General features: G+C 39.9%; 1 protein-coding gene across 2 annotated transcripts in view; it reads left to right on the forward strand.

Annotated features, from left to right (window-relative positions):
* Nucleotides 1-17,973, forward strand: part of VPS41 (VPS41 subunit of HOPS complex) — a 179,829-nt gene that overhangs the window by 93,116 nt on the left and 68,740 nt on the right. For both annotated transcript variants that reach the window (XM_047694499.1, XM_047694500.1), the window contains exons 8-9: nucleotides 15,130-15,249; nucleotides 16,416-16,562. In XM_047694499.1, the coding sequence (XP_047550455.1) occupies nucleotides 15,130-15,249; nucleotides 16,416-16,562 (267 nt within the window). The remainder of the gene's footprint in view (nucleotides 1-15,129; nucleotides 15,250-16,415; nucleotides 16,563-17,973) is intronic.

Here is a 17,973-nt window from a genome sequence, read left to right on the forward strand (position 1 = left end):
ATCAAAGTATTAGATTTTGATAAAGTCACATTAACCCCCCCCCCTTTATTGACACTTTGCTTTTGGTGTCTTATCTAAGAAATCATTGCATGATTCAAGTCATGAAGATTTATATATTTTTTTAAAGATTTTATTTATTTATTTGACAGAGAGAGATCACAAGTAGACAGAGAGGCAGGCAGAGAGAGAGAGAGAGAGAGGGAAGCAGGCTCCCCGCTGAGCAGAGAGCCCGATGCGGGACTCGATCCCAGGACCCTGGGATCATGACCTGAGCCGAAGGCAGCGGCTTAACCCGCTGAGCCACCCAGGCGCCCGTCATGAAGATTTATAAAAGCCTGTGTTTTTTCTAAGAGTTATGGAGTTCTAACTGTTAATTTTAGGTCTAGAATTTTTTTGAATTAATTTTGTGTATGGTGTGAGGAAGGAGTCGAAGCTCATTCTTTTACATATGGATATCCAGTTGCCCCAGCCTCCTTGAAAAAATGATTCTTTTGCCATTGTCTTGGCCTCTTTGTCAAGTGTCAATTAATCATAAACGTTAGCATTTATTTCTGGACTTCCAGTTTTCTAGATCTGTGTATACTTGTGCTTGCGCCAATACCCTTTTTAGGTTTTAGAGTCACTAGTTTTGCTGTAATTATTTATGGGATGACGAACAAATTAGCTACTCCTAAAACATTTTAATTTTGAGTTCTTTCTCTTTAAAAAGCCATCATAATTTCTCTTACCTACATTAGAGACTTAAGAAACATTGCTATGTAAATGTGTCTTCCATTCAGGGACTTGTAACATGCAAACTGTCGAGTGATTTCTCTGGATCCATTAAGTGTCTTATATAAATATGTATATATTAAGCAGTAAAAAAGCAGTGTTTATTCAATAAACTGTAATGACCTCTTTGTATGCAGTTAACTAGCTGGAGATTTCCAAAATGTGCACCATTTTGATGTGGTTTGCAGAAATCCCCAGAGTGATTTCTTCCTTCTGTGTTTGTATAGTGTATACTTTTTTTTTTTTTTTTAGATTTTATTTATTTATTTGACAGAGAGATCACAAGTGGGCAGAGAGGCAGGCAGAGGGGGTGGGAGGAGAAGCAGGCTCCCTGCTGAGCAGAGAGCCCAATGTGGGACTTGATCCCAGGACCCTGAGATCATGACCTGAGCCAGAGGCAGAGGCTTAACCCTTGAGCCGCCCAGGCGCCCCTGGTGTACACTTTTAAAGATCACTTATGCTGCATGGTTTTGGCATTAGTGTGTTTTGTTTGTTGTGAAATACATTTATTTAGTTGAAAATATTTCAGGAAATATTCCTGATTTCATTAAGGAATGTATCTTTGATTTTAAAAACTAAGAAAAAGGCTTTGAGAAGGTGAGATTAAAAGGGGGGCACTACTGTGAAATGATCATTTTCATTTTGAAAGTGTTGGCAAGTTTTTAGGAGGATCTGCCTTTTTTATAACAAAGTTCTGGCATTTTATATGTTTGAAAAATGAGAAAAACAAAATGACATTGGCCCAGCTGCAACTCTGATCTTTCCAACCGCAATTTTCAACTAGCACCATAAACTAAGCTGAGCAAGTTTGAAGAGTCCAGCATTTAGCAAATGGTGATAACGTTGTGATAATCATATATTGTAGATATATCAAGACCTCTCTGTTTAGAGCAGATGGCGGATCCTATAGGGAGAAGAGAGAGTAAAAACAAATATCGTGTCGATATTTAATCGAGGTTATGACCTTCCGCCTTTGAAAGAGAAATTATTCTAGCCAGATGAAGGTGCAATATGGAGTAAAGGCATTTTTAACCCTTAAGAACACTGATCTTCCCTAGACTGACGCTAAATGAGTCTTTGAATTATATGTCAACTTCTGTAAACAATGGTGAAAGGAGCACAGAGACTAGAGAAGCGAAATGAGGAAAATGGAAGTCCTACAGGGGGATATTTATAAGAAAAAATAAAAGAGATGTCTAATTTAATATTTTAGTTTTTCTGACTTTATTAAAAGTGTGATTTCTGTGAAGACATTTTTTCAAGTAATTACAACATACAGTTCAGTATAGCCCTGCAGTCTACGGCCATACCACCCTGAACGCGCCCGATCTCGTCTGATCTCGGAAGCTAAGCAGGGTCGGGCCTGGTTAGTACTTGGATGGGAGTATAGCCCTGCAAAACAGCAACATAGCAGAAAAAACTCGAGACTGCAGTTTGACACATTTGTTGTTATTTCCTTTTTAAGGTTCCAGCTTTTTAGGTCTTTAGAGATAGCTCCTTATCCATCAGGGACTAGGCGGAGGAGGTGTAGTTCTGTTTGGCATAAACTTTTATTTTAGGTTTTCAAGGTAACTTCTCAGTAGTTGAATGCCAGAGCTGGATTTATGGACTTCCCTGCTTGACACATGAGCATAAAAAGCTTATTCCAAATTCTGTTTTGTTTCCATGTTGGAGGGAAAAAAAGAAAGAAAAAGCACGTCTCTTTAAAAGTGCTATTGGAGAGAGCTTTCAAACATGTGACCGTATGGATTTTTTTTTTTAAAGTGTAACCTCTTGTGTGGCAAAAATTCTAATACATGAACATAACAATGAGGTTTTTATTTTAGAAATAAGGCTGCCAAGCAGTTCTTACCTGGATTTTTTTTTAATTGCTCGGTTTTCTCTGTCAGCAGATAAACTTCCGCTTCCTACAACCTTTACCTTTGAACTCTGAAATACACTTCATAATAGTTGGTTCTCCCGCTCTGACAAATTATTAAATTGTCACGATGCTGTTTGCAGCCAAGTTCATTTTTAGAAATGAGATAGTCAGCTGTTTGGCGTTGTGGTGGGATAGAATGAGGGGACCTGGCCGCAGGGACAGGTTGCTTTGTAAGCTAGAAAATGTCCGAGAACAAGGAAAGGGTCTGTGTGCATGAAATGAGGAGAAACACTTTGCTGAAGGCTCATGGCAGATTTTTCCCAAAGGACAGAGGTGGTAGCATTAGCTAGCTTCTGTAAGTTTCCAACAGTGATCTGCCAATTCAGAGTACATTCTTTTTTTTTTTTTTTTTTTTCTCTCTCTTTCCAGATTGCCTTCTGCATCCTTTCTGGAAGGGGATTCAATAGAGTGCCTTTTTGTACTAATATGGATCTTTCTAGAATCCCGACAGCCCAGTGAACCACTAAACATAACATGGAGAGGTGCTTCCTTCCGTGTTTGCTATTTTCTGCTGACGTTGGAGCTAGGATTCTTGGGGCCAAAAAGGGATTTGACTATCAGTTATCCTGCTCGGTTTGTTGTCCAGTGAATCTCAGGGGGTGATGTTTCTGCATATGGTCACGTGGCAGCCTTTATATGTGCAAACGTTTGTCACGCATTACTCCATAGGTAGCTACCAAATTTACGTCCAAATTTACGGTTGGATGTTGAGCCATTGTACATAAATACCTTCATTTCTTCAAGTACTATGTTATAAATTGTGGTACCATTACTAGAAATTCATTTCATATTCTACTCATACCAAAATTGATTTAAAAAAAAAACCATTAATAAGAAGTACTACACAAGTATAACCTTCACAGACATTTTTTTTAGATATGTAAAAACCAAATCGTGAAATAGCTGTGTCGTAAAAGTATATTTTGGGGGCGCCTGAGTGGCTCAGTGGGTTAAGCCTCTGCCTTCAGCTGAGGTCATGATCTCAGGGTCCTGGGATTGGGCCCCGCATCGGGCTCTCTGCTCGGTGGGGAGCCTGCTTCCTCCTCTCTCTCTGCCTGCCTCTCTGCCTACTTGTGATCTCTCTCTCTCTCTCTCTCAAATGAATAAATAAAATCTTTAAAAAAAAAAAAGTGTATTTTGGCAGGCTTTTTCTGTACCTACTGAATTTGCTGAAGCTAAAAATAGAAATCCAGTTCTTAAAGTAGAAATCATTTCAGTGTCAATAGGCATTCTTCACTGCTTTCAAAATCAGGTTCACTTGTTTCAAATATTCATTGCTCTTTTGATATCAACATGTCGGATTCCCAGAGTCTTTGAGATGGAGTCATGGAAGCCTTGTTTTCTTCAGTGATCTCTCTTGTTTCATATCTATCAAAAACCTTTTGACAATAGAAGCTTTTTTCTTTCATGAGTTCAGCTCACTTTTCCATACGTAATGTTTCCATATTGTTTGCAGCTTACCCCTAGTTCTGACGTCAGGTTTACCATCTGTCTTCCTGGAGCAATCAAACCATCCTTTGCTCCTTACTGAAACTATCTTCCTTTGCATGCTGAGAGTGCTGTGGTTTTTCTTCAGTATTTTGAGTAGTTAATGACTGTGTAAGAATAATTGCCTGCTTCAGATTGCTCATCGTGTTTTCTGGTGAGGTTTAATACCTTGACTGTCATGAACACTGAGAGGTGTTTTCTGCCTATATAAAAGATGTGTAAATACTGTCATTAACTTTGGGAGGTTTTTCCCTCTCTTTAAGATACGGCTATTGAGGGGCGCCTGGGTGGCTCAGTGGGTTAAGCCGCTGCCCTCGGCTCAGGTCATGATCCCAGGGTCCTGGGATCGAGCCCCGCATCGGGCTCTCTGCTCAGCAGGGAGCCTGCTTCCTCCTCTCTCTCTGCCTGCCTCTCTGCCTGCTTGTGATCTCTCTCTGTCAAATAAATAAATAAAATCTTAAAAAAAAAAAAAAGATACGGCTATTGAAACAAAGGCATCTTAGCTGCAAGTATTGTAGGTTGTTGTCACCGATACAAGCTGAATCACAGGCTTTTCACAGGACTGTTTCGCCCAGATCTCTGCTTCTTGAACACAACTTTGTGTCAGGGTCCACTCTAGGAGCTGTGACCACACAGTGCCTGGATTTTAGGAATGGCATACAGCATATTTCCAAAAGTAGATGGGTGGCGTGCTGTTGGTGGAAAGCAGTTGATCCATTAGACTATGAATCAGAATGGGATTTTGCAGAAAATGAGATAAAATATTACCAAGCCTTTTGAGGGGGAAGAACGTGTATGTGTATATATATGTATGTATCACTGTGGGGTAATTTTGCCCTCCTTTGCCTTTACACTTGCTCCCCTATTGTTTGTTTCCTTTCAGTTTTCAGAAAGTAAGAGTAATGCTACATTTGGGTATGTTAATAAATCTTGTCTAGGAGGAGGGAAGAATCAAGGCTAAAAATATCATTGGTAAAGAAGCAGCAGTCTCTCATTTTAGCCAGGATAGGGAGATATTGGATCATTTACGTGGCTTGGAAAATGTTCTTATTTTGTCTGTGTTCAGACATGCTTATGGAGTGGTCTTGTTTTTGTCCTGATCTTTCATGGTCTCGAGGCTTTGTCTGATGTTGGTGTTCTGTGAAATTGTTTATGTTCACCCAGAGAGCACCAAGGCCTGTGAGTGCCTGGCCAACTCCTGGCTGTCTGCTTTTCTCTTTCTCAGTTGCAACGAATAAAATGCCCGACATTTGCTAGATTGCTTGTGTTGAGGTACTTTACAAAAGTGTATATGTACTCTGATTTCTTTTTTTTTGTAGAAATGTAATTGTATGTATTGAAATGTTCATGAAAGGCTACCTCTGAAATTATTGGCAATATTAGTAATATTAACTTTAACAATGTCTGGGCAGGATAACAAGTGGGATTTCCATGGCATTTACTGCCCCCCCTTTTTTTAAACATTTTTTATTTTTTTAAGAAAACATGCATTACTGGGACACCTGGGTGGTTCAGTTGGCTGAGCCTCTGCATTCAGTTCCAGTCATGATCCCAGGGTCCTGGGATGGAACCCCACCTTGAGTCGGCTTGTGCTTGCAACGTGCATGCTATCAAATACATGAATAAATCCTTAAAAAAAAAAAAAAAAAGATACTTGCATTACTTTTGTAAGAAAAGGCAATAATAAAAGAATATATAAAGTAACCTCAATATTTTGGATCTCTGCTTAACTTAACATTGTAAATCACATGAAATTACCTACACTGTTGAAGTCTAACTTAATTCGGACATTTTTAATGGTTATATAATATTCCATCCTATTGATCTATTTAATTTTTCTTAACTCCTAGTATTAGACCATTAAGTTCTATCCCAGTTTTGATTATCATAAATCATGATGTACTGAAGCTAGAAATCTTTGGGCATGAACTGACACTATGCTTTTTAGTTCTTCCCTAGCTCTGATTCCTAGGATTGGGATTACTGAGTCAGAGATCCTGATTATTTTTTAGGATTTAGATGCATACCACCACATAAGTTGCATTTGAGGAAACATACCAGTTTACACCAGCTGTGTATGAGGCTACCTGTTTCTCCACATTTTCTTTGCCAGTTTTGATATACAAAGAGAGATAGTCCATTGTCCTGTTTTGTAACTTCTTTGAATTATTAGCAATTTCAAACATTTTTATTTACCAGCCACTTATATATCTTCCTTTGTGATTTGTCTGACTGTATTCTTTGCTTGGGGCAGCTTTTAATATTACCATAGAAGCCAGGACAATGAAGACTGTCCATTTGATATTTATTGTCAGTTTGAGCACAAATTATTGCTGCTTACTGAATAGCCTACAGCCTTTTCTCCAATTTTGGCTAAATCTGGAATAATTATTCTTGTTCCCAGGGAGGCATTATATAGGAGTCCTAATGAGACTTAGAGTAGACACTGACGTCTGTAAAAAGAGGGCACGGAGAAGCTCCTACATCCATGTGAGTGTATACATGTGAGTGTATACAGTGTATACATCCTACATCCATGTGAGTCTGCTCTCACACCACCGGCTCTCACACCACCGGCTCTCCCACCACCACTCTCCCACTTGCATGGAGGCTGTCAAGGACAGAACAATGTGCCCTCTGAAGGGCAAGTTCAGGAGACTTGGTTTCTTCTGCAGACGGTACCCTCTTTATTTTTTCCCCTTCTGCTTTACTTTCAATTGAGTGAAGTGCTTGTTCTAACACATAAACCTGTGTGATCAGGTGACTTTTTCCGTTCCTCAAGACTTGGCAGTTTTTATATTTTTCATAATCCCCACCAGGTGAAGATCTGCTTCCAGTTGTCTGTGATTGAGATTATGCGTATTTAAAATTAGAGATCCTTATGCATCGCACTGAGCATTAATTCAAGTTTAATCACCCAGTGGATGACTTTTGTGTTTACACTGCTGCTAAATGGCTTCAACCTTAACACCAGCCCCAGGAAATGTATCCTTAAACAGCTGCAAATTAAAAAACAGACCCAAAGTGTTTGGCTTGACCAGCAGCACTGTTAAGTCTGTGGGACCCATAATGGAAGTTTTTTTTTTTTTTTAAAGTGGTAAAATTATTTCAGAATACCTTATTTACTTTTAAAATCATAGTTGCAGTTGTGCATTTGCATATGCAGAAATTGCAGATTGCTGGTTTAAGTAGGGGCCTCCCTCACATGTAGCCACAGGTAACTGCTAAACCCATATTGATGGGCAGGTGGATACACAGATCTCTGTCTGTCTGTCATCACTAGTTTTTAATATAAAGGAAGGTGCTCCTACATGTCACCTCTAGTGTTTAGCTTCTTTTTGTTCTCATTGAACCTGTAGTTTGGAATTCTTGGTCACTGAATTGACTGTTACCTGATGTCAGTAGGGTGTTTCTCAAATTTCAAAGCATTTTCATGGGATTGGTTAACTTCAAGGGCTTTTGTCCAAAAGCTGCGTTGCATTGGCGTTGTGTTTACTCAGACATTGCTCGGAAGCAAGTGGTCAGTCAGGCAAACCCTGGAAATACGTCTGGGTACAGAGACTTCCTGTGGTAGCAGTTTTGGACCCATGTTTAACCTCTTTTAAACACACTAAATTACCTCTAGGGAAAGGAGATTGAAGGATTATAACTCATCCCGCAAACCACCACTGAATTTAAGCAATACTGCATTCAGGAAACTTTCTCTTTCTACATGCTTTATGTTCTTTCTGGATGGTGTTTGGAAAAGCTGTGTGTGTTAAACTTTGGTACTGAGCCAAAGCAGGAAGCAAGACAGAGAGGCACCTGCCATTCCTCTTTGTGGTCACTCCTGTCTCCATCCAGATCCAGGACTCCTGTCTGTTGTCAGCAGCCCCCCAACACTATCCCAGCTCTTCTCTGTGCTCGCTCACTTTTTCTTACTTGCTTTCTTGACTTCTTGGGTTTCATTTCTTTTTTTTTTTTTTTTTTAATTTTTTTATTTTTTCAGCATAACAGTATTCATTATTTTTGCACCACACCCAGTGCTCCATGCAATCCGTGCCCTCTACAATACCCACCACCTGGTGCCCCCAACCTCCCACCCCTAACCCCTTCAAAATTCTCAGATCGTTTTTCAGAGTCCATAGTCTCTCATGGTTCACCTCCCCTTCCAATTTCCCTCAACTCCCTTCTCCTCTCCATCTCCCCTTGTCCTCCATGCCATTTGTTACGCTCCACAAATAAGTGAAACCATATGATAATTGACTCTCTATGCTTAACTTATTTCACTCAGCATAATCTCTTCCAGTTTGGGTTTCATTTCTAATCTTTTCCAACTCTGGATGTTTAAATCCTTCTGTGCCAGGTCCTGCCCATCCTTATGTCCTTCATCTCCTTGGCATGTTCTAATGTTCTGGGTTTTCCTTTTCTTTCTTAATCTCTCAGTTTTATTATCTCGAGCTCCAGCATCTTCTGGGATTTGGTATTTTGTCTTTATGGAGTCTGTTTTCTCCAAGCCCCTCGGTCCTTCCTGCAGTAGCGCACCTGCCATCTAGGACTCGCCTGTGGGCTCTCCTCCACCCTGGCCAATCTTCCCACACCATTGTCTGCCTCAGAGCGAGCGGTGCTGCCGGTGTGTAGGAAGCCTGAAGGACTCAAGTGATTTATATACTTGAAAGATCACAAGATGATTAAAAAGGGGCCAATCATCCTCCCTTTCCTCCATCAGGGAAGAGTGGGCGATGGGTAATGATGGGTGTTATGTTGCCAGAATCGGTGGCTTTATTACAGCCCAAAAGGAATCCCGCCCTGTGTGGGGAAGATTCTAGGATGTGCATCCTTCCCACTCTGTAGTGTAGCAAAGTACTAGATAGATTTATCAGCACAAAACATAGGAGAATAAAGTATATTGCTGAGGATGTGAGGGCTCCTATTGAAATATAAGTACCAAGAGTGCTGACTGCCAGAATGTGGATTTATGGGAAATAAAGCCCTAGAATACTTTCTCCAACAAAAAATAGACCTCTTGGAAACAGTTTTTCCTCTCTATGTACTTAGCTCCCATTGAGCTTAAATTGCTCTCAGTATTGTGATAATGACAATTCAATATTATGGGATGTGGAAGATGAACCAAATAAATTAACCAGCTGCTTTTAAAGGTAGTTCACTCAATGACTTACCCTCTAAAATGCTTTGTAGAACATTCATGCTCAGTAGGTCTCTAGGCAGTTTTATGACTAGAAGAAAGAAATGGATTTTATTAAATGTCAGTGAAATACAGGCAGATAGTTCTGCTGTAGTTAAATTAGTGTAGACTGTTTGTAAGAAGAGCAGCTTATCATTTCTTAAATCACTGAAGTGGAACTTTCCTTGGCATTCCTGCCAGACAGTTTGTTTCTGCTTGAATTTCCCGTAGATTAGGATTAAAAAAGCAAATGGAGAGTGGATTGTCTGGTCCTTTTCCCTCCTGGGTGAAACCGTGGGTCCCACAGAACGCTGCAGATCAAAATCCTGAGGGGCTGCCTAGTTGTATTCCAAGAGTTTCAAAGAACAGTAATGGCGACGCTTCCATAATTACTCGCTGACATTTAAGGTTTTCGGCTATGTATGGATTGGGAAGTAGGACTCATGAGTAAGGAAGAAAGTAGAGTGGAGAGGGAAGGCAGAAATAAGTGCCTTAAGGACCAGGGGAGATACCAGAGAGGAGAGAAGCAGGCGAAGGCTAGACCACCAGGAGAAGAGGGCATGGCAGTGATAGGGGGGCGTGTCAGCAGTGCACAAACCCAGTTTAAATCATCACCGTTTGGGCCAAGTGGGAGGCCAGGTGGCATCCCCGAAATGAGGGAACTGCAGTCAGCTAATTCTGAATAGAGGAAGACTAATCTTTTTTTTTTTTTTTAAGATTTTATTTATTTGACAGAGAGAGAGAGAGAGAGAGAGGAGGAAGCAGGCTCCCTGCCTAGCAGAGAGCCTGATGTGGGACTCGATCCCAGGACCCTGAGATCATGACCTGAGCTGAAGGCAGAGGCTTAACCCACTGAGCCACCCAGGCAGCCCGAGGAAGACTAATCTTAAAAGCACTTCCCAGATCTGTGATCTGTTATGCACAGATTATCTCCTCTGCTGCTGAGCAAAGGGAACTGGACCGACATTTCAGGTGTAGGACAGGGAGTCAATATAAATGAGCCCTTTCTCAAGGGATGTTGTTACATCGACGATGTAGTAACTGTGGACCAGTTAGTCCACAGGGTTCCTTCCCTTAGGTTTTTCAGATCAGGGCAGATGCCAGTATGTCCAAAATAGCTTTAGGGACATCACTAACTGAAGATGGGCTGAGTACCTGGCGGGCTTGGGTGTGTGATGTAGCTCCTCCTTCAGCAAGCACACTGTGCGCATAGACAAGGGAAGAAAGGAGACTGGTAGGGCCGGGGAAGCCTATTCAGTATCTCCTATTCATCGTACCCTGTGCGTCTAGCAAGTCAATGTGGTTTCTGTCCCCCCATGCATTTGCAGCCTGTTGGGGTATGAAAAGTAAATACATGAGTGCCAGTGAGCAAGATATAGTGTGGTATTCATTATCCTGTGATAGAACCAGCATGACCCTAAAATGTGTACAGAACCGAGAAATTAGGAGGACTTACAAAAGAATTTGCTTCCCTAATATATTGAAGGCCATTTATATACACATCATTTATTCTCTTTCATCCACAAAATATGAAGGGAAAATGATTGAATTTGCTGCTATTTGAGAAACATCAGAAAATAACACAAATCATGTCTAAAACTGTAAATTCGTTAAAATTTGTTTTCCTTTCCAGAAGACAGTATATCAGCCTCCCCCCCTCCTTTTTTTTTTTTTTTGAGCACTCCTCAGTGCCACAGGATGATGTGTGCTGTCTGTACTATAAAAATATTAAGGAAGAAGCTTCCTTGATCCCATGTCAGAGCAGGGTACACAGGGTGTTTTGTAATAGAACTCTGGAAGGTCAGACTCAACCCTGAGACCAGCTGAATTCAGAATTCTTCTCTCCCTCCTTTTCTTCCTGCCCCCTGCTGGAAGTTTTCCTTGGAGCTGGAGCAGGAGACAAAGGAGGCCGGGTCCAGCCACCGTCAGCAGAAAGGCTCAGCAGGACTGAGTTTGGGTCTTGGTTGGAATTGCAACGAGACTTCACTAACATTTTTATAAAGTTAACATTTTATTTAAAAAGTCGGTACAGTTTATGTGAATTAATTCTAACACATATTTATTATGAATGAATCATTCCTTCTTTCTCTAGGTTTCACTGAATTGATACTGTTTTATTTGGGCTGTTCTCTTAAGTTATGTTGATTATCAAAATTGGAGAATGGATTTTCAGCTCTCTATGTGTGAACATAAAAATAATTCACATGTTCCAAACAGAATAATCATGAAATAGAAATAATATATAAATCTCCTGTCACCTGTTTCTAGAATTATAATTACTTTAAAAGGTATCCTTCAGATTTTTCTATATGGATACACATATTTTATTTAAAGGTCATCATATTTAATACTATTTTGCAATCTGCTTTTTTATTTAATGGCCCTGAACATATTTTTACATTAAATAAACGTAGGTGTATAAAATCATTTATAAATGGACGCATCCTCTTCTTGGGTGATCTAGCTCTGCCACGCTTTAGTCGATCATTTCCCAGTCATTAGTCCATTTCTAGCTGTTACAATAACTTTACATACTTCTTTACTCACTTGTCTGATACCTTCTGAGCATAAATATCTAGGCACAGACTTCTGAGGTCATTTTTAAAGCTTTGACTCCCCAGTGCTAAAGGATTCTCCAGAAAGGCTGTGAGTTGAGGGCACCTGCTTCCCTGCGTAGAACCATTGCTGTACTGTTCTAAGTACCAATTTTACTAAACACCCAGCCTTCCACCCACAAATCGCTTCATTAAAAAAAATTCCTATTATTCTCACATATCTTCAAATGAATTGATAACATTTTTGAAGTTCTATAAATAATTCCTTTGGGGTTTTCTTTATGCTCCCATTAAAATCACAGATTAACTACTAAAACTTGGGCTCTTCAGTGAGAATTTTGAGTCTTATTATCCAGGAACATAATGTACATTTATGTAGCTCTCCTTTTATATCTCTCAATAAGAAATTTTTGTTTTTGTCATGTAGCTAGTGCACCCACATCTGTTTCTGCTCATTACTCACTTTTAGAGCTATGGACTTACCCTGTTTACAACTTTGACTGCATCCCCTAAAGTTTAGATGTGCAGTATTTGTGTTCTCATTTTCAAAGTGCTCTGGTCACAGTTTGATTTCCTCTCTTACTCGAGAGTATAGTTTTTTTGTTTGTTTTGTTTTGTTCTTTAGTTTCAGCTTTGCTCTGTGTTTCTTATCCTTTGGTGTTCATTTGCTTAATTTTGTTGTCACCTGAGAAGAATAATTATTTTTTAAAGTTCCTGTCTGTTTGATGGAAGGTCTCATTCATGCGGAATCAGGAGTGGGAGATTTCCCTTATTCCCTAGATAAGTCCTGTTGTTTTCAAATACTGGATTCTTCCATATGGCTGGTGTTTTTTCTTGTTCTTGTTTACTGGGAGAAGTCAATATTCAGTATTCACAGTTGTAGTTGCTGTGAATATGTCATAGATTTTGTGAGGATTTGTCCAAATCTTTTATTCTGGACATGGTAGGAGAAGGAAGTTCTGTGTTTTCCTTCCTGCCTGAATTGGAACACAATTGCCTGTTGGGGAAGTGGCTTCCAAAGGGTGTAAATATTGGTGTATGTGTTAAGAGCCTGCTTGCTGTATCCACTGAGGTTTGAGGTTCTCTTGTAGGGCACAGCCTGCCACTGATGGGCACCCACCGCAGTGCCCCCAGACCTCTTTCCTCCTTCCAAGCTGTGTGGCCCAGTGACAGCGTGAGTGGCTACTCGGGTTACACTACCAGTGCTGACCACTCCCTCTGTGTCCCTGAGTGCGATTTTCCCATGCCGCCCCTTACCTCCACCACCATGACGCTGAGCATGAGGTGTTTGGGCTTATTGGCATCTGCCCTACCACCTACTTCCCATATGGGCTCTTTCTTGTAATGAGTTAAATTGTGACCTTCACTGAGGTCTTGTTTCTGTCATAGTTTATAGACCTCTTCATTTAGAATTGGGGGCATATTTCGTTTTCCTAGCACAACTGTGGAATGTTCCCCTCTCACACAGCATTGGTCATCTCTAGGTGGGATCGGAGGGAGAGGAATTTGATGCCGTGTGACACCACACTTTCCTCCTCACTACCCAGTCAGCCATTCCTCCTAGCAGGTGGTTATGGGGTGCTTCTGGGGCCCAGCCCACTTCTGAAAAATCCCCTCCCTCGGATCCAAGCCACAGGTGGAAGATAGACATTGTGATCTTATCAATTCCTCATGTTTAATGTCATTGTTTTTAGTTACCCATCTTTAGTGGAATGTGTAGCAAGGAAGGATAATCTCAGGCATTCTCCTCCTTCCCCAGATTTCAAAGTTACCCTGTCACAAAATAGTGAACCTATTCAGCGACCTCCTTGGCTCTGTTTTTTGCATCATGGTGGAGGGAGAGGAAAAATCACAGAGGATGGACCTAAGGGTCTTTAACTGGGAGTAGGGAGGCGTGGTGGTGGTGATTTCTTACTTAGAACCTGGATTGGAAAGGGACAAGATGGGTGGCAAGATCTTTGAGAGCAAAGAGGATAGCCTGTATCTGTCTGGTGGGAAGACGAGATACCATATGGTCAGTAAAAGCCCTCCCTCCAGTCTCCACTATGGACCGGGTGAAGCCACCTTTCTTTTCATGGATAATAGAGAACTTCAGACGTTTATGTCATTTTAAAGTGACCATTCTCAGTGTATTTGTGAATGTGGACACTTACTTAATTTTAGGGTTTTGGTGCGTATTTGTCTTGTGTTTGCCCCTTTTGACTATGGGAGCCTAGCTACTGAGAAATATCTATAAGAAATATAAATAAAATGTGAATTTATTCTCTTTCTCCTGGTACCTGTTTTTCCCCTTTAGGGGTGGGAAAGAACACAAAATACACTAAGGTAAACTGAAGTTTATTCTAAAGATAGGAATTTTTACAATTCTGTGATCAATTCTATCCTTAGCCTTGCTTTTAAAAGATAAACATATATTTCATGATTACATGTCTGAAGTTATATATTATAAATTATATATTATATAAATTATATATATTATGTTATATAAATGTCTTAAGGGATTTAAATTGGGTACATCAAGAAAAAATACTGTATCCTTAATAATGCATGAATTACTAGAACTATATCTTCACTAGTCTTAGAGATTTTAACCAGTTATATTTGGTAATAAAATTTATCTGGCAGATTTTTTTTTTTAAGGATTTTATTTTTAATCAGTCTCTACACCCAGTGTGAGGCTCGAACTTAAAACCCTGAGATCAGGAGTCGCAAGCACAACCGACTGAGCCAGCCAGGCACCACCCTCCCCAGCAGATTTTTTTTTTTTTTAATAGATTCTTCCTTTTAAAATAAAGACTCTGGCTAACTACGAACTTTTTAAAAAAAGTTTAATCCTAAAGCAAGTTTATCTTATTTTATGACATGAATTACTGTTCAAACATTATTGTAAAATTATTTTTCTTGGGTTAAATGAAAAACCGGCTTCTTCTGACTAATACAGTTTAAACTGTGACTAGTATTTTACTTTCAAGGGAAAAAATTACAAAGTTTTGATTTCCCCAGTTACAAAATAAATTAATTTCTAGGCAATCATTTAAAGAACTTTCTGTGACACAAATCTTGACTGACGAATTTTTCTCCATGAATTTTGGTATTTTGGTGCCATCTTGTGGCTTGACTTTGTAGTAACTTCAACATTCCGAAGACCAGCCAAAAAAAAAACAAAAAAAAAGGTAAGAAACCTAATATATGCTTCTCAGTTTCTAAACATCCTTTGTATTTGTCCCTAGTTGCTGCTCTTCGAACGATCTTGGATGAGCAGATGGAAGTCCTCTGTTCTGCACGAAGGAGAAGGGAACATAAGGAGCGTGAAGTGGAGAGGCCACCTGATTGCTTGGGCCAATAATATGGTAAAATCATATCTTCATCTTCCTGATCCTTCTTCAGAGCCAGAAAAGTGGACACATTGGGAGAGCTGTGACAAAGGGAAAGAAGCCACTGGCTGCAGTGGTCTTTTCTAAGACATACAAGTGGCGACTGCTCTCATACCTGGAAGGTTAAAGAGATTAGATTGCTTTCGGCTTTCATAATAGAGTAATTCCCAACATATTCTGGACTTTATCTTGGAGTAAGAAACCCGAGGCATGGAGAATAGCCAAGAAAATGAAAAGGCATCTTAATAATTGAAGGGTTGCATTGGGAATGCGGTATTGAAAATACTATTTGCCTATTAGCCAAGGGCAAGTATGTTGCTGTGGAACAAGTACAGGATATTGCTGATTTCATTTTACTCCCCATATAATCACAGGTGAAAAAGAGGCCTGCCTTTTAAAAAGTAGATTGTAATTTTTGGTGTTGCACTCTATTTAAAGTTTACTCAATAGGAGAAAGGCTGAGTAGAAACTTTAAAAAAATTAATTTTTGACATCTGGCTTATCCTTTAAAATTTCAAGGTATAATTTAGTAAATTTGTCCTATTCAGTTTTAATGGTAGAACTCTCCCAGAACCCACCTTGCTATTCAGGACTTTTCTTAAACTTCTCCCAGGTCACAGTTAAGAGTAAACAAACCTGTGGCCTCTTGATTTATTTTTAGTTAGCTGCTTGCTTGATGTTTCCATTTCAGTGTTTTAAAATGTCAGGTATAGTTTTCTTCACACATAGTGGTTTGTCAGATTCAAAGCTTTTCTAAAAAAAAAAAAAAAAAAAAAAAAAAAAATTTTTTTTTTTAGCGGAACAATACAATTAGAAGTGTTACTTGTCCGTCATTTTGGAAATGCGGTGGTGGATATCTGTCCCATTTCCCATTTGTGTTGTGTTTGAGCCCCTGATGCCATCTACTAATAAAATCTCTTTTGTCCCCAAAGAAGGGTAGAGGTTTTCTTTTGTTGTGGGTCCTCACAGGGTTTGTGTGGAGTGGAGCGTTTTCTTTCGCATGGCTCCCAGCGGTGCTCAATAAACACTGTCAATATTTCCTGGTGCTGGTTATTGGTGGTGTGTGGCAGGGGCTGTTAATAAGTTTTCCTCTCCTTTCCTTCTCCCGAGTAGAGGATACTTAATGCTCTTGTATTTTTCAGGGTGTGAAGATTTTTGACATCACCTCCAAGCAGAGAATCACCAATGTGCCCCGGGATGACATAAGTCTTCGCCCAGATATGTATCCGTGCAGCCTCTGCTGGAAGGACAGCGTGACGCTGATTATTGGCTGGGGGACTTCGGTCAAGGTGGTTTGCTTGTCTTGATAATAAGTCCATGTTGTTAAAGATCCACTGAGGAGGGTCCGAAGGAGTATGAGGTCTTGAGTGGCTTCTAGGAAGCAAAATATTTACCCCTGAATATTCATGTTGTGTGATATTTATGCTGAAATCCTTTCATATGCAGAAATTTGGAGATACCGTCTTTCTTTGCCTTTTGTGTGCAAAACACACTGTGAGCTCTTCCTTGCTGCCACCTGTGATCTTTAAATCTCCCCCACCTGGTCGACCTTAGCTATTTATGGAACGTGTGGTTGTTTTCGTTGGTTTGTCAGGTTTCCCATTCTTTATTGTTCTCTCCATTCCCCTTAGTTTCTTCATTAGAGTTGATGATCGTGGGAAGAGAGTGTTAAAACTGAATCATCCCACTTGCTTGGTCATAGTTGGATGGAGCAGAGGCCCAGACTTATTATTGTTAAGATTAGGGGCTGTTTTGTGGCATGCGGCCTTCTGCTCCTTGTATGCCTGGGTAAATGAAATTCTGCCATTCTACAAAAGAGGACCCAAAGCTCACTCACATTTATTTTTCGTGTACCAGTGTTTGTCTTGTATTAGGTATTTCAGAACCCAAAGTTGTTGACTTCCCTTTAAAAATATATAGCTTAATCTAAACAAAATAAACCAAAAAAATTGCTAAGAGTGGTACAAGACCGTATCCCAGCGATAGTCTGGTGGCACAGCCAGGCTTTAGAGTCAGACAGGTCTGATACGTACTTCCTGTGTGAGCCTAAGCCTGACTCTCCTCATCCACAAATGGGAGTATGGATTGTTCTCATGTCCTGAGCTCTGGGGAGGATTGAGTGAGGTAATGCCTACAAAGAGCTTAGCATAATCTGACATGTTGTAAGTGCTTCATAAACCTCAGTTGTCATTATTTTGCCGCAAAATTCTAGAATAGTCTTGAAAGAGACATGGTTATTTAAAATGTACTCTTTTCCGGAAAAGGAACGCTCAAAAATTATTAATGCAGTGCTGCTTACTAACCAAAACTAGCATTGTTAACTTGAGGTAAGGTCCTCCTCGCCCTTAGGTTGCTATGATTTTAGTTCTCCTTTCTTTAATTGTTTTCATGTATCAAGTGAACATAACCTGATTCATATTTAGGATAGCAGAAGGGAAGGCATGCCCAATAGTCTAGGGTAAAAAAAAAAAAAAAAAAAAAAAAGTGAAAAGTGATTCTCTAGTCTCCTTATCCCATTTGTGTGGTTACTCATCCAATAAATGGTTCTTGATACTTTTTTAAATTTCCTTAAGTGGACCAAGTGGCTTTTTGTTGTTGTTTAAAGTTGTGATTTTCTTTTCTTTTGGTGAAAGACAAGGAAAATTAAGCTTTAGGGACACAGAAGTTTATTGAATGCTACCGGAAATGCCTTCTTTCTTA

Source organism: Lutra lutra, chromosome 11, assembly GCF_902655055.1.
Source record: "Lutra lutra chromosome 11, mLutLut1.2, whole genome shotgun sequence".
In the NCBI taxonomy this organism is placed as follows: Eukaryota; Metazoa; Chordata; class Mammalia; order Carnivora; family Mustelidae; genus Lutra; species Lutra lutra.